The sequence below is a fragment of the Maniola jurtina genome, chromosome 16 (genome assembly GCF_905333055.1).
Source record: "Maniola jurtina chromosome 16, ilManJurt1.1, whole genome shotgun sequence".
Lineage (NCBI taxonomy): Eukaryota > Metazoa > Arthropoda > Insecta > Lepidoptera > Nymphalidae > Maniola > Maniola jurtina.
Window position 1 is genome coordinate 9,319,177 of NC_060044.1, and position 16,097 is coordinate 9,335,273.

At 35.4% G+C, this 16,097-nt stretch overlaps 1 protein-coding gene across 1 annotated transcript in view; it reads right to left on the minus strand.

Moving 5' to 3' along the window:
- LOC123873174 (G-protein coupled receptor moody) overlaps nucleotides 1–16,097 on the minus strand; it is a 103,761-nt gene that overhangs the window by 4,728 nt on the left and 82,936 nt on the right. The window contains exon 2 of the mRNA XM_045917895.1: nucleotides 951–1,420. Coding sequence (XP_045773851.1) covers nucleotides 951–1,184 — 234 coding nt within the window. The 5' untranslated portion in view covers nucleotides 1,185–1,420. The remainder of the gene's footprint in view (nucleotides 1–950; nucleotides 1,421–16,097) is intronic.

Sequence of the window (16,097 nt, forward strand, 5' to 3'; positions counted from 1 at the left end):
TTCTTTTCTGGTTACATTGGTTTGGTACATAGCAAGAAAATTTTGTTTCGGAACATTTTTTAAACTTGATTCCACATGTTCAGCTGCTATAAGAATGTCGAGCATGTATGAAAATGTATGCAAATTACACGTATTACGCGAGCTTAAATGCGAATATAATGCGTTTGCCGTAAAAGTTTGCCGTACTAAATCGTATACGCATAATATTATAGGAACCCAATTAAATAAGAACCCCATTAAATAGGAACCCCGTTAAATAGGAACCCCATTAAATAGGAACCCCATTAAATAGGAACCCAATTAAATAGGAACCCCATTAAATAGGAACCCAATTAAATAGGAAGTCACAAAGCGTACCTAGTAGCTATTCAGTATAATATAATAGTAAGTTTAATGCATTCCTCGTGTTATCTACGTGATAACAAATATTTTTTCTGTCTTTTTGTCGGCTTGACCGCGTTATCTTGTATGTAATGGGCAAACATTAAATTTAATTTTATCTTATTTGGTTTGTCTTAACTGTTTAGTTTGATATGTAATTTATGGTCGCGACTTAATTTTGAATATTAGTTTCGAGAATAGTTTATTTTTTACCCATTATTAGAAAATTTATAAAATAATTTAATACATAATAATATTATTATCCATAATGACTGTCGTAATAATTGCGTTTGATACTAAACAAAGCTTCTTCCTTGTATGTGCTATGAAATTATGTTAAGTGAAAGTATGTGTAGGAATGTTTTTTTTTTCTCAAGCGATCTTGAAGAAAGACACGGAGATCGCTTGCATCTTAGAGAACGGACATTGGAAATGGAAATTTTATCATGGAAAATCGAAGATTTTTCTCGGGATTTAAAAAAAAACCTGAATCCACGCGAGTGATGTCGCGGGCAACAACCAATCGCCACTTATTCTAAGACATAAATGAATTAAAAGTAAGCACGTACCTTTTTGCACCTCGCTAGAGCAATGATAGTGATTAAATTCCCAGGAATGCCGACCAGCATAAACAGCACGCAGCACACCGAAGCGAACCGCAGCAGTCCTTCAGGATAGTCCTTGAACAATTCCACGGCAGCCAGCTCCTCATCCGTGCTGTACGCGTCCAACCCGACACTCCAGTTCTGCTCTACATCACTGGCCAAAGTGCTCTTGGCTATACTCGGTAGCAAATCACCCATTGTAACAGATCACACATTATTTTATCACTGAACTGTGCATTGTTCTAGCCACATCTCTCGGTTGTGAGTATTCCTTTATCAACGCTCATAGCATTAGGTCGGGATGCGCGCGGGCTTGGTCCACGACTGATAAATGCACCAGGAGGCGGTCAGTACGAAGATTTGATAAGGCATTCTGGCGTCGGGTCACGGATGCTCAGGAAGTGCGTATCGGATCGCCGTCGTCGCTTTACTCCCTGCAGATAAAATTACTTTGTTTTACTAATTGCGATAAGACATAATAATATTGGTTGTAATTGTGGGACATTTTTATGATAACATAGGTACCTATAAGATAATATTGTATACCTAACACTGAAATGGATATAGAGGTACACGCTGGAAATGGTTTGGCCATACAAAATAACAGTTATTTTTTTTTGTGCCCATTTGAAGCACCCGCGCCCCATCATCAAGCGTACTTGAACCGGGAATTAAAATTAACACTGTGTCAAATGATTTTCGTGTTAACACTATGTTGGCATATGCCTTATCACTAACATTTAGTTCCGAGTAAGCTCATATGACGCTCCTTGTTGCTTCAGTGCCAAAATGGCCTTAATAAAGTTTCTTTGAAAACAGGTCGGCAATCGCAAATCCAGCGTAGTTTTATTAGTAGAGGTCAGTGATACCTACTTAGGTACTACGTTTTATTTTAAGGCTTTAATAGGCAAAGCATGACGACCGGTAACCGAATGCCAGAAAATCACACTGATAGCACAGTTTTACGGTGCTAATAGCGTATTTACGACGCCTCCTGTACGATTTGAAATACAAGAAACTGTATGAAGCATAGGTAATTGTATGCAATTTTACATTTTTAACCCCCGACCCAAAAAGAGGGGTGTTATAAGTTTGACGTGTGTATTTGTGTGTCTGTGTATCTGTGTATCTGTGTATCTGTCTGTGGCATCGTAGCGCCTAAACGAATGAACCGATTTTAATTTAGTTTTTTTTGTTTGAAAGGTGGCTTGATCGAGAGTGTTCTTAGCTATAATCTAAAAAAATTGGTTTAGCCGTTTAAGAGTTATCAGCTCTTTTCTAGTTTTCTTGTAGAAAAGAAGGTTAGATAACCGTTAGGTTCATAATATTATGTCAATAGACAAATGTCAAGCTGTCAAGATGGACGTTGCCTAAATATATAATTATTTATTTGAAAATGATGTTTTGGAAAACTCAAATACTTTGGATCGTCGGGGGTGTTATAAATTTTTAATTTACACTTGTACCAACTTTAAAAGCTTGAACCGCCGACCTTGCGGATTTCAGTTCGCTCCTATAACCATTGAGCTATTGAGGCTTACTGCGTTCATTTTTAAACTGCGTGATTGTACCTATACTATCAGATTATAATCCTGATCGTGCTCAAGCGTTAATCTCTACCAGTGTAGATGCAGTACTTAGTTTAAATTTAAAACAGTTATCAATAAAGTTCAGGGGCAAAATAATTTGCGATTTTAATGTAGAAATAGAAATTGAAAGATTTTTAGGGTTCCGTACCCAAAGGGTGCCAACGGGACTCTACGTACTAAGCCTCCTTTTGTCTGTCAGCGAGATGTATCTCGTGAAACGTAATAGGTAAAAAATCTTGGTTGACTAATTATTTTTCATTTTGCTTCACAAGAATTTACAGATAACATAATGAGAGATAAAGTTTAGCACAAAGAGATGTTATGTCGCATCACCAATATGCGCGCCAGTGTGCGCTGAGCTTCAGTAATAATATTTAGAAAATGGCAGCGTTTTCGGTGACGTTGATAAATTGCCTGTCAACTTCCGGTTGGCTGTTCTGGCTTGAAATTAAGTACATCTTTTTCTGGTCTTTCGAAAGTTGAATAGCATAATTAATTTATTAACCCCCGACCCAAAAAGAGGGGTGTTATAAGTTTGACGTGTGTATCTGTGTATCTGTCTGTGGCATCGTAGCTCCCAAACGAATGAACCGATTTTAATTTAGTTTTTTTTTATTTGAAAGGTGGCTTGATCGATAGTGTTCTTAGCTATAATCGAAGAAAATCGGTTCAGCCATTTGAAAGTTATCATCTCTTTTCTAGTTTTCTTATAGAGGTTTTTGTGTTGGGGGTTTTTAAATTTTAAGTTATATTAATATGAAGCCAACTAATCTATGAGTATACTTATAATAAAACTATAGGTAACTGGACAGTTCATTTTTAACCCCCGACCCAAAAAGAGGGGTGTTATAAGTTTGACGTGTGTATCTGTGTGTCTGTGTATCTGTGTATCTGTGTATCTGTCTGTGGCATCGTAGCGCCTAAACGAATGAACCGATTTTAATTTAGTTTTTTTTGTTTGAAAGGTGGCTTGATCGAGAGTGTTCTTAGCTATAATCTAAAAAAATTGGTTCAGCCGTTTAAGAGTTATCAGCTCTTTTCTAGTTTTCTTGTAGAAAAGAAGGTTAGATAACCGTTAGGTTCATAATATTATGTCAATAGACAAATGTCAAGCTGACAAGATGGACGTTGCCTAAATACATAATTATTTATTTGAAAATGATGTTTTGGAAAACTCAAATACTTTGGATCGTCGGGGGTGTTATAAATTTTTAATTTACACTTGTCGATTAACGCGACAGGTTGAGATGTCAAACGGGGTGAGGACTGGGGACGGCCCGCACACCCACAGTGCCCACACAGCCCTCTCTGTAACCCGCTGCGGGTGACGTGCAGGTGTGCGGGGCGCCTCTCCGCCTCATACCCCGATTGCCATCTTAACCTGTCGCGAATTATACATCTATTTAGAAAAGGAAAGGTAACCGATTCACTGACCGACTGATTGGCTAATCTATCAACGCACAGCTCAAACTATTGGACGGATCGGGCTGTTTGGCATGCAGATAGTGACCACGTGTTTTGTGTGCCCAGGCCTTAAGCTAAGTGAATTGTAAGGGTGTGAATTAAGTTAAAGTTACAGGTTGATAAAGGTATCTTGGAAAGTTCGTACGTAGTGTGACATTAAGCGTTAAAGTGAGATAAATGAAGCGATGAGCTCAAGGATAATTAAGTTGAAAACGATAGTTTCCAACTCAAAAGTTATGAGGGCAACTTTTCAGTTGGGATTTTATTAAGGTTGGAATAATGAGACTTTATAAGTTTATATAATTGCAACTTATTTTTAGTTCGTAGAGTTTAATTTCATCTTTCTTTGTAACTTGGTTGTCATGTAATAAAGTATGAGTTGAAAATATACGTGTACAGTATTTTGCAACACACGGGAAATGAGATTTTCATGCAGATGTTTTGTCTTTTTGTTTTACTCGTAGAACATTTTCGGAAAATCCCGGAGAAGTTTCCGTATAACAGTTATTGCTGTAATTCCTGTAAATTAAAAACTAAGTATAAAGTATCAATTGAATAATAATTAAGTATTTATATACTAGGTATATTGTTTCACATAATATTATATCGTTTTTATTCAAAGGATGTTGAAGGCCATCGACATGCAACAGAACTGTATAAAAATGTAGAAATAACTAAGTACCAATTTTTTTGGGAAAATTATCCATAAGTACTTAACTAATTACATCTTAAAAGTTAACACGATATTGGTGACATGACTTTTGTTGTAAAACACTCGTATTAAGAGGGCTCTCTCCGTCACTCGTTTCATACAATCGTAGTTCCAATTTCATTTGAATATTAAGCAACCAAAGTCCATGAAATTTTGTAGACATATTCTAGAAACTGATATCTATGTCTGTGGTTTTCCAGATTTCTGTTAAAATATTCGGTTACAAAGTTACGCGGTCTTAAAAAATTTCATACAAATATTTGAGCCCCTATAATTTTAAAACTACAGCTTTTTAGAAAAATCTAAAACACCACAGACACAGATATTAGTTTCTAAAATATGTCTGCAAAATTTCATGGACTTTGGATGCTTAATATTCAAATGAAATTGGAACTACGATTGTATGAAACGAGTGACGGAGGAGCCCTGTTAAGTTAATTAGATATTATGTTTATTTACAATAATTTTCTTGATCATAATAATATTGCATTAAAACGAATTTAAAGGTAACATCTAGAAAGGATGGAATGCAGTACATAATTACAGATCTGATAAGCACAGTGTACCTATAGCAAAATAAGGTCACGCTTTCAAAGTGAATTGAACTTTAATAAAGCACTCTTGAGGTTTACTTACCGGTATCGGTCGGACGTTTCCAAGCCTCGTACCTAATTGAAGTGTAAAGTGTTTCAGTGGGGTTGATTAAAACGTAGGTTTGCATCAGGAAATTACAATTCTGTGTAACTTACAGGCATAAAAACAACCTGACATGTTAATTTTAGTGAATAAATTGTGAGAGCAGTATTTTTAGAATAAAATTCTAATGTACTCATTTCTATTATTGATTTGTATAAATATGGGTATGTGTAGGTACATACAGCCTTGTTCAGCTAGCCTTATTATGGCGTGCAAAAACGAAATTAATATAATATGTGGTAGGTATATAATTTACATCCAACAAACGTCTCATTACTATAATAAATTACAGTAGTAATATGGTTAGTCATATTTAATTGGTAAGTTAAATTTTATGTCTATTTTTTGCCCTTAAAACTCCTTAACTGAATAAAAATAATTATAATTTAAGAGCGACTTTCTTAGCTTATAATTTTTGCAATTTTAACAACTGAATGTTATGTGATGTAATGTAGCTGTGTTCGGCTGCATCAATATGCTTTGAGCTTAACATTTTAATATGATAGGTACCTTTTTATCACAAATTATAAAAAAATCTAAAAAATTGTGAGCAAAATTAAAAGCTTAAAAGCAGCTTCACGCTGCTTCTTCCAAACTTACCTATTACCTTTTATGATCGTTGACACTAAGTACAGATAAACACTAATGCAAAAGTCAAACAAGATTGATTATATGAACAGAATCTAATTAAGTAAGTACTATCACTAATTAGTTTTGAACTTTGAATATTTGCATCCAACATAGACTTGATTAGTTTAATTTTATGGTCTGCTTGACTTAGGAGTATGCAGACAAATTTAAAGTTTATAGAGTGCCAACTTTATTAAGTTGTCCATATTAGTTTTTGAGTTTCGTTAGAAATTCACAGAGAAATGCGACCGAGACCGCCAAAGTTTGTCACGACACATCCTCACTTACTAAAAGACATTTTTTTTTAAATTTAGGTACAAGTTAGCCCTTGACTGCAATCTCACCTGATTATCTGCCAGCGCCAAGGCCAGGACCAAGGTCGACGACCGAGACGAGCAAAGCAAAAGCAGACCACGTAGACACATCCTTACTTGCTAATAGACATACTAAATACTAAGCCTCCGCTTTGCGTCCGTCTGTCTGTCAGCGGGCTGTGTCTCGAGAACTGTAATAGGTAGATAGTTGAAATTTTCACAGAGTGTGTATTTTTATTGCCTCTATAACAACAAATAATAAAAATTTCAAATAAAAAATAAATAAAACATACACAAGTATTATATCTTGTAAGACGGTACGGAACCTTTCGTATGCACAACTTGCATTTGAGCAGTTTTTTAATTGTTTTATAAGTTACCCCTTGACTTTTAGGGTTTCCTACGCAAATGTTAAAACGGAGCCATATTATTATCGTCACTCTGCTATCAGTTCTGTCTGTCTGCCGGTCTGTCCGCGTGTCACGGGTGTCTAGCTTGTAGACGAAATGAGTCACAAACATCGATGTATATGGATGGGCCCTTCGAAGATAAAAAACGCGCTCAAAAAGTCAATAGAATTTGCAAAAGTCTCTTGACTTTGTCAATGACGATGACGTAAGATTCAAGCGCATTTTTGCGGATGCGGACGGAATTGTATGGGAAAGGCTAATCCATATACATAGATGGTCACAAAACTCTGGTAGGTATTTGTTTTAGAACGTTGAGCCAAAATCGAATATTGAATTAGAAATACTAAATTATTTTTCAGGGGGCTCCCATAAATGAAAAAGGAGCCGGATTTTTATTCTCACCCAAACATTTCTGGGTTTCATTGTGTGTGGACAATGGACATGGCCTGTAAGTAAAGGTACCTGAGTAAGTAAGTAGGGAAGTAAGCAATAAATCGCAATGAGTATAAACTCGCCTGGTGCTGGAAAGAGCTAGATAAATTTTACTGCACTTTCACAATGCAATAAATATTGTGAACTCTTAACTTTGCTCGAGGAACGGGCTTTAGCGACAGAAGTAACGACAGAGAAAGAATTAGCTTTTAATTTACTAAGGTACCTTTTACATTTACGTTATACACATACACTTACATTCTCTTTACTGTAATGTTAGAAAGTTCACTTTATTCGCTGTAATAGATGACAAAGGTTTCTGATATACAAAAATAGTTTCACAAATTGTTCTCGGCGGAAGATTTTCCTTAGGTAATTCGGACTTAATACTATTATCGAGAAAAATAACACCTACATCAGCGGGTGTAATAAGAAAAAGGAAACGGGGCGAGACAATCAGATGTATAACTGCCACTTTCAATTAAGGGCATAAAAGACGGCCTGGGGTGTTAAGTAGACCCTGTCACAACATTATCTTCTTTGTTCATCCCGGGCGCGACCCGGTTCCTTTTTGGGTCGTGGTGCTAATGAATTATTGTTTACCATTCAAACGACTTGGTTTGCCGGGTTATGCGATGACGTTCGTTCACGCATTGACGTCAAGATGCTGGTCGAAATATAAGGGGTGAGGTGTCAGGGTTGGGGAACATCACCACGGTGCGAGCCGTGGTCGCGCGGCATGCAGAGGCGCGTTGTGATGTTTACAAACCCGTCGTGTATGCATTCGTCTCGTAATATAGGTACTTTATGGCAAATAAACTTGCGGTATAATTTAGGAATCGTCTGCAATATTTCCAAAAACCCTCACCCTTAATATGTAACTGTTATAAGGAACGACGATCACTAAGAATTTTTGATTCATGACCATTGTATTCATGTTATTAGTTAATTAATTGTTAATTATCTAATTTAGGTAAATTAGATAGTTAAATTAAAATCAGATTTAACTTTCTCTTATTGAAATTGAATCTTATTGAATCAGATTGAAATTTATCTTATTTGAAATTCTCAATTTAATTTAGGCAACTAGGCTTAAAATAAAATAAAAATGATCAAATTATATTACCTAAATTACTTATTATTTTATTAAAGAGGCGTCTTGAAATATTCTTCAAATCTTCTTTGATATCTTAAAAGCTGTGATTAGATGAGTGGAGTGGTGAAATTAATGCCGCCTTAGGGACAACCGTTTGATAAAATCTTTTCTCGGAGGGAAAAGAAGACCAATTACCTAAGTATTGGAGACACGGCTGTAGCCATCTACAGCTGTATTTACAATACCGTACCTTTGGAAACCGCGAAGAGTACTCTTTGGTCAAGTATACGTCTTTTAAGTACACCTTTATTCCGATGCTGATCTTTTAAGCTTGGAGAACTAAGCTCAGATAATAATCACTCAGTGTAAAAGTAAAATCCTTATAAGCCGGAAAAGTGCAAATAAAGCAAAGAAGGAAGAAGCATAAATATGAAGCTTAGCTGTGATACGAAAATACTGATGTTATCGCAATAAAATTATTCAGCAACATGATTCTGGATTAGTATGCTGGTCGGCTTTGAATCCTCTGTGACATTGAATAATTTAGAACAAAAAATGGTAATTTTTCTGTAAAAATATGGCCCTTACGTACTATGTGAAAAATAGGTTCATACCTACCAGTGAAGTTGTTTTCTCTGATTTGTTAAGAAGAACGTGTTTGCGCCAGACTTTATATCACACGTAGCTTTTGCCAATACATATCTATACATATAATAAAATTGTAGAAAAGTGGTGTCTGTACAATGGAAATATATAAAAAAAAGTAGCAGGGGTTGTTATTATATCGATGCCGAACCCGAAATTGTAATTATATATTTTTTTGTCTGTTTGTCTGTTTGTCTGTTTGTCTGTGTGTTTGTGCACGCTAATATCAGAAACGGCTTATTCGATTTAGATACGGTTTTCACTAATATATTGTAGTAAATTTCACTTAACATTTAGTGTTTATTTCATGTCAATCGGTTCATAAATAAAAAAGCTATGTCAATTTAAAGAATCACGGCGAACATTTTTAACGTACAGAGTACGTACTACACGCCTCGCGCCTGAGCGTCCGTGGCTATATATTTTTTTTTTTATTTTTTTTTTTTATTTTTTTTTTTACAAAATATATACAAATAAAAGCTTAACTAAAACACCGAAAAAACCACAGAGGTTTGTCCTCGGTGCCTAGCTGCAACGAAGGTACATAAGGGTCAATAGGATTAGCACTAATATAAATAACTATAATATAATCTACATAGACATAAAAGACTCAGCCATCTAACTTTGCTAAAAAATATTCTTTTAATTTATACTTAATGTTTTTAATATCTATTTTTTTAATCAGCGTTGGAGGTAGTTCATTTATGAATCGCGGAACCAAGTACGCGGTGGTTCGCTCGCCGTAAGTATTGTTAGCGCGCGTAGTGTGCAGGCGGTTAGCCGTCATCGCTCGCGTCTGTACAGGATGTTCTATTTTCCGGAGTATCTTCTCGTTGAAGAACTCCTCCTTTAACAATGAGCATTTAAACTGTTCCTGAACGGGTAATGTTTTACAGTGTTTAAATAGCCCTAGTTCATTGCCGTCGTATTTCGATTTGATGGAACTGGAGACAATAGTTTTTAAAATTCTTAACTGTAACTTATATATATTATTGAGGTAAGTTTTATAAGTTCGGCCGTAGCTACTGAGACCATATTGTACGTAAGTTAGAGCAAATGAGTTATATAGCATTAATTTGGTTTTAAATGGAATCCGTCGATTCAAGATAATTATATTAGCGAGATATTGCCTTAGTTTGTTACATACATAATCTATGTGCAAACCCCAGTTGAATTTACAGTCAATGGTGAGACCGAGATAGGTATATCGGTCGACTAGCTCAATCGAAGGGCAATTACAACAGTTCAGATTATCACTGTGTAGACAGACATGATCGTGAGCTATGATATTTTTAAAGGGGAGATATTTTAGATAGGCTGATCTGATGTGAATCAATTTGGTTTTTTTGACATTAAGAACTAAACCCGCATCGTGACACCACCTGGTCAGGGTGTTGAGGTCCGTCTGCAATGCATCACAGATCTTATCAGGATCCCGGTCAGCGAAAAGGATGCAAGTATCATCCGCGAATTGGTAGCATGAACAATGCTGGATACAGTTTCTCATGTCATTTACATACGACAAGAAGTGCAACGGGCCAAGGACGGAGCCCTGTGCCGTGCCTTCACTAGCCACACGGGTGTCGCTGTAGGCGTTACCAATCCGTACATTGAATGTACGATTACGGAGATAGTCTGTGCACCAAGCGAGCAATGGACCTCGAACGCCGCATGTTTCTAATTTACTTTGCAGGAGATTATGGTTCAGAGTGTCGAAAGCGCGTGAAAAATCAATAAACAGTGCAAGGACGTGCTTTTTTTGGTTAAGGTATTCATTTACTTGGTCACTGAATTTTGAAAGAAGATCTATTGTTCCCTTTCCCTGCTGAAACCCATATTGATTGTGGTAAATGACTTCATTATTCTTATAAAACGCGTGAATTTGTTCGCAGATAAATTTTTCCACAATTTTATCTACCGACGACAAAAGCGTGATCGGTCGATAGTTAGAAAAGTCATTGCGTTTCCCTTTTTTAAAAACTGGTCGCACACATCCTTTTTTTAGACTGTCTGGGTAAAAGCCGCTTTTGACACTGCTGTTAATATAAAGCGCGGTCACTATTCCACGCGAACGAAGTCGCGGGCACAGCTAGTTTTTACAATATGGTTACTATTTGTAAAGTAGCTAAAACCTACATATTATTGGCGTCACTCAGAAAAACAGGTATTATTTAAATATTTTTATCGAATTATTGGAATGTCCTCTCCATAACCAACACAAAAAAACACAAGTTTAATGTGCAAGGTTATCCGAGAGTTTTAATCTAAACAAACTAATGGCAAAATAAATAATTTAATTAGAGCGTGATTGCTATCACAACATCTAATTATCCAGTTCACAACCCAAATACCGAAAATATGCGATATCGCTCCGAATCTCAGAAGGAGACTGAACTAAAACCTTCGAAACACCCGTATTTATGCAAGTTCAATCTTGTTGGCCTCCTAGCAACAGATTGTATGACATCGAATGAGCCAAATATCGATTTTATCAAACTACCTGCATTAGGTAAATTAATAATTTTATATTATTTTTTGACAACTCAAATCAATTTTCAAAAATAACCTTACAATAGTAATGTACAAACTTACCCAGTGTTTTATAAGTTGCAAAAATATTCAAAATTAAGATCTCAGAGTAGTCGTAACAAAATTTTCCAATGGCTCAAGTTATATTTCTAGTAGTAGGTATTCATAGTTATTCAGTATTCATTTTATTTTCAAAGATTGAGTCTGTTCATAAAGTTATAGAAGTTGAAAAAGCCTATTTAATAAACATTATCTATTAAAACTTTTAAAAGAAATGTGTATTAATGAAAAGCCCACGATCAAGTTTTATTGGAATACACAAAATACACGTATTAAGTATAAGTATTTTGTTTAAGGTTTCTATTAATCCAAACAAATCTTATTATGAAATCTTTTCCTCGAACTTATTTTAAGTCAGATGGGACATACAGTAAAAAGAAAAGTCTTGACTCACCCACTGCTAAACTCATCAGTGCCCAGCTCAAGCCCTTGAACCTAGAACACTGAAATTTTACACAAAGTTTTCCTTTGAATATAGACAAGGGATAAGGTCAATTGTTTTTAAATTCCTAAGGGAGCGAAGCCACGCGCGGTCGCTAGTCATTAATAAATAAGATGAACCCGTCCTAAATTCTTCAGTGGACCCTACCATATACGTGACCAGCTTGCTCGTTCAGATTCTATGTCTTCTACATTACTAGTAATCACATTTTCAGTGATGGATCGTACCAAAGAGATCATGAACCAGGTGTTTAGGATACTTAGGAGGATAATAGACTTTTTTGACGTTGATTGATGTATCTCCGAGCTATTATAACGACAAAAAATGATGCATTCTCTCGCTTTTATACTCGATGAATAAACTGTTTACTAAATTGTTCTCCTTTATGTTCACTGGATTTTTATAGTCAGCAGCTTTGGATAATGATCTCATTTGTAGTTAGTTGCAGTTTGCGATAAAAATTTCCAACCTTCAAAATAATTAATGAATGCGATACTTAGCATAGAGGAATACCAAGCGTTCCTTGAATAATTTTGATACCAAGTATTTAAATTAACGAATTTCTAGTGTAACTTTGAATTGACGTTATTGAACTGTATTGACTTTATTCGCTGCTAGAAATTGTTTTTTTAGTCATACTTTTTGGTGAGCTCAAACTCGATTTTGTTTTTTGAATATTATAATCTATTCAAAATTGAACAAAATTATTGAAAATTGAACTGAGCTTAGCCTACGAATAGATAGGTACGGCTCATGTTCAATTTTCGATTGCGCAACTTTAACGATTTTACTCGACTAATCTAAAGATTGCATTTTGTCGAGTACAGCTTATACATGCATGAATAACTTATACATACATGAATAAGCTCTTATCTTGAGTATTAATATTATGTAAGGAACATTTTCTGAGAAAATACTGCAATGGTTCTACTGACTAATATTATGGAATAATAGTGATATTGGATGTACAAAATCCTAAGCAAGTAGTTCGGCTTTCTCAATTTTTTTATGAAACACCTATCAGGCTGGTTATGTCTAAGGTATCCCCAATAATCTCCAATAAAGGCATCTTATCTGCCACACCTTATTTATGGAATTTCAATATTTATGGAAAATACGGATTGATTTTGACCAAATTATCCTATTTTAACATAGTAAATAGTTATCTTATTATCGACTTTTGGTTTTATTTACTAATGTACTGTCTCTAAATTAGGCAATGATAGTGATATTGGACGTACCAAAACATGAACATGTAGTTCATGTTAATACCTCGCTGCGGTGGTCTCGATGAGGTTTTAGATTTAATTTAGTTTTTAATTTAATTTAATTATTTTTATTTGTTTTCAGATTTAATTTAGATGTAAGTTTATTTTATAAAAAAAAACTCTTATGTAAATGTCAATTTAAAAGAAATAAAACTTTAGTTCATGTCTAAGATATTTTTTCTAATATATGTAACGATAGTGATATTGTATGTGCAAAAACATAAGTAGGTAGTTAGTTCGTCGCTCTCACATATTTTTCTGAAACAAATATCAGCGTTTTTTCAGATTCGATCACGCACTAGTCATGAGGAACTGCTCTACATTTATTCAGACGTATATTTCCGAACTCCACCCTTGGGTGGAGTATATTGGTAATATCAAATATCGTTCCGGAAGCTGAAGCTTTCCCGAAAGTCCCTTAGGGGGAGAAAATGATAGTTTGCTATAAAAGCTCAATGCTTTGATGTCTCTTAACACTTATCTCGCGTGGCGTATGATTACACTAGGGACCGTATTTTTTTTGTCAAAATCCATACTTCCATACTTAATATTATAAATGCGAAAATGTGTCTGTCAGTCTGTCTGTCTGATAGCTTTTCACGGCCCAACAGTTCAACCGATTTTGCTAAAATTTGGTTCAGAGTTACCTTACATCCTGGGGATGGACATAGGCTACCTACTTATTATCCCGGAAAATCAAAGAGTTCCCACGGGATTCTTAAATACCCATCTGATTAACCGACTTATATGAAAGGTACGGAGGTAGCTTGCGCCCCAGAAATTGAAATGGATAAATTTCTATCCCGGGAAATTAAAGCGTCCCCACTGGATTTAAAAGACCTAAATCCACGCGGAAGAAGTTGCGGGCATTACATATCTAGTTTTAACATAAAAACACGCTGAATCTTCACAGCATGATGTCATACTGAAGGCGCGCGTACGCGTGTTAGTAAAGAGCATAGACACAGTGGGAATAGAGACACAGTAGTCCGCCGCCTTTGATCTTGTGGTAAATGACGACCACGAGTCGCTCCTTTGTCCCATACTTACCGCACGATTATTCTGTCTACACGGCTCCGACGAATCTTTATATGTTAATATTATAATCCTTATCTATTCATGGTAGATATGAGACTAACAGTCCAAGCACAGATTTTCAAAAAAGTTACTCGTAACTTTTTTGCCTAAACGAAGAGACTGGGGCACCTTGTATTTATTCTTGACAAGTAAATTCTTAGTAATTTTGGTTACATTGCCCGACACCTGCCTAGTAACTTTGAACAAACTTATATAATAGTCTGAACAAAAAACCACGCGGCAGATCCCATGTCACTGGTCTAATTAGTCAGGTCAAATCACTCACTGATCTTCCACTTACAGCCACAGGGAGAAAATCTAAATACCGATCAGAGTTGAAGGCGATAGTCATTATTGCAATGAAGGCGGATACGACATTCACTCATAAAGCATAAGACCAAGAGTTAGAACGCATTGTATTAAACTATTAGGAGCCAGATACGAGTACATTATCGTTATGCGTTCTGTTTGTTGAAATCTTTACAATTTTTCAATTTCCGCTCATACTTGTGGCCACACGAGCATGTTGCATACGTATAAGGCAGGTTTATAGTGAATGGGAAGTGGAAAAGACGTGGCCTAGACACATGTATCCTCCATAGACTTGTTCAGCTGTTTGTCAACGTCTATGCCATATCAAGTGTGTACTAAGTACTTCCGCCACTTGTCACAAGCGATTGTCTCTACCTATACTGCGATCGAGCCTCACATTATGCCTGCAGGTGAAATAAATTGGATAGGTAGTCACAAATCTTAACTCAGCGTATTTTTCTTTCTATGATAACTAGATTTCTTTATCCGAATAATCTCAATAGACAAAATATTCTGTCCAAAAAAGATTTGCTAAAAATAATTGAAACTTATTTTTAGCGAGAATATTTTTCCTTCAGTTTCATAACAGAAACACAGTGTCGTAGAAATCATATCTCGAAGTATGCTCGTCGCAAAGTGGAAATAATATTTGGTCTTAACAATATTGCAGTACCTAATGTACTGTCTTCTAGTATATTTCAACATTCTACCATTTCATAGCATTGACCCAATTTGTGTCCAGAAACAAGGTTCACAAGACGACTCGAGTTCGACATTAGTGCTAGATGCTATTGCCTATTGTGTTATAACATATTATTACGGTACTAAAAATAATGCTAAAAAATCCTTTGACTAAAAAGCCGTTAGATAAGTGTTAAAAAACATTATTGAGTTATTCTCAAAAACGTGGATCAAAAACTATTAATAACACTCAGTAGAATTCAGGTTTTGAGTTAGTTTTTAATTTGTTCCTAATATAGGTAGCATTCTGTTTTAAGAAACATTAGTTTTTGATTTTTTCCTTTTTTGGCGACGTGCGTGACCTACGAGCCGTGCAAAAAAATGGCAGCCTGTTACAGGGTTGTTTTTATCATGCTATAAGTTTCATATAAATAAAAATTAAATTAAAAATTTAAAAAACCCCCGACACATAAACCTCTAAAAAGTAAAAAATAATAGGTAAGTATGTATGGGCCCTTTAAGAATAGTATAAATAGTAAAGTTTTTATCCAAGCGCTCGTTGCGCCAGGGGACCGCTACCTATCATAAACTATGAAAGTCATCTGTTGTAGAAAGAATAGTCTTTAGCGGTCCCCCGACGCAACGAACGCTTGGATAAAAACTTTACTATTTATACTATTCTTAAAGGGCCCATACATACTTACCTATTATTTTTTTACTTTTTAGAGGTTTATGTGTCGGGGGTTTTTTAAAT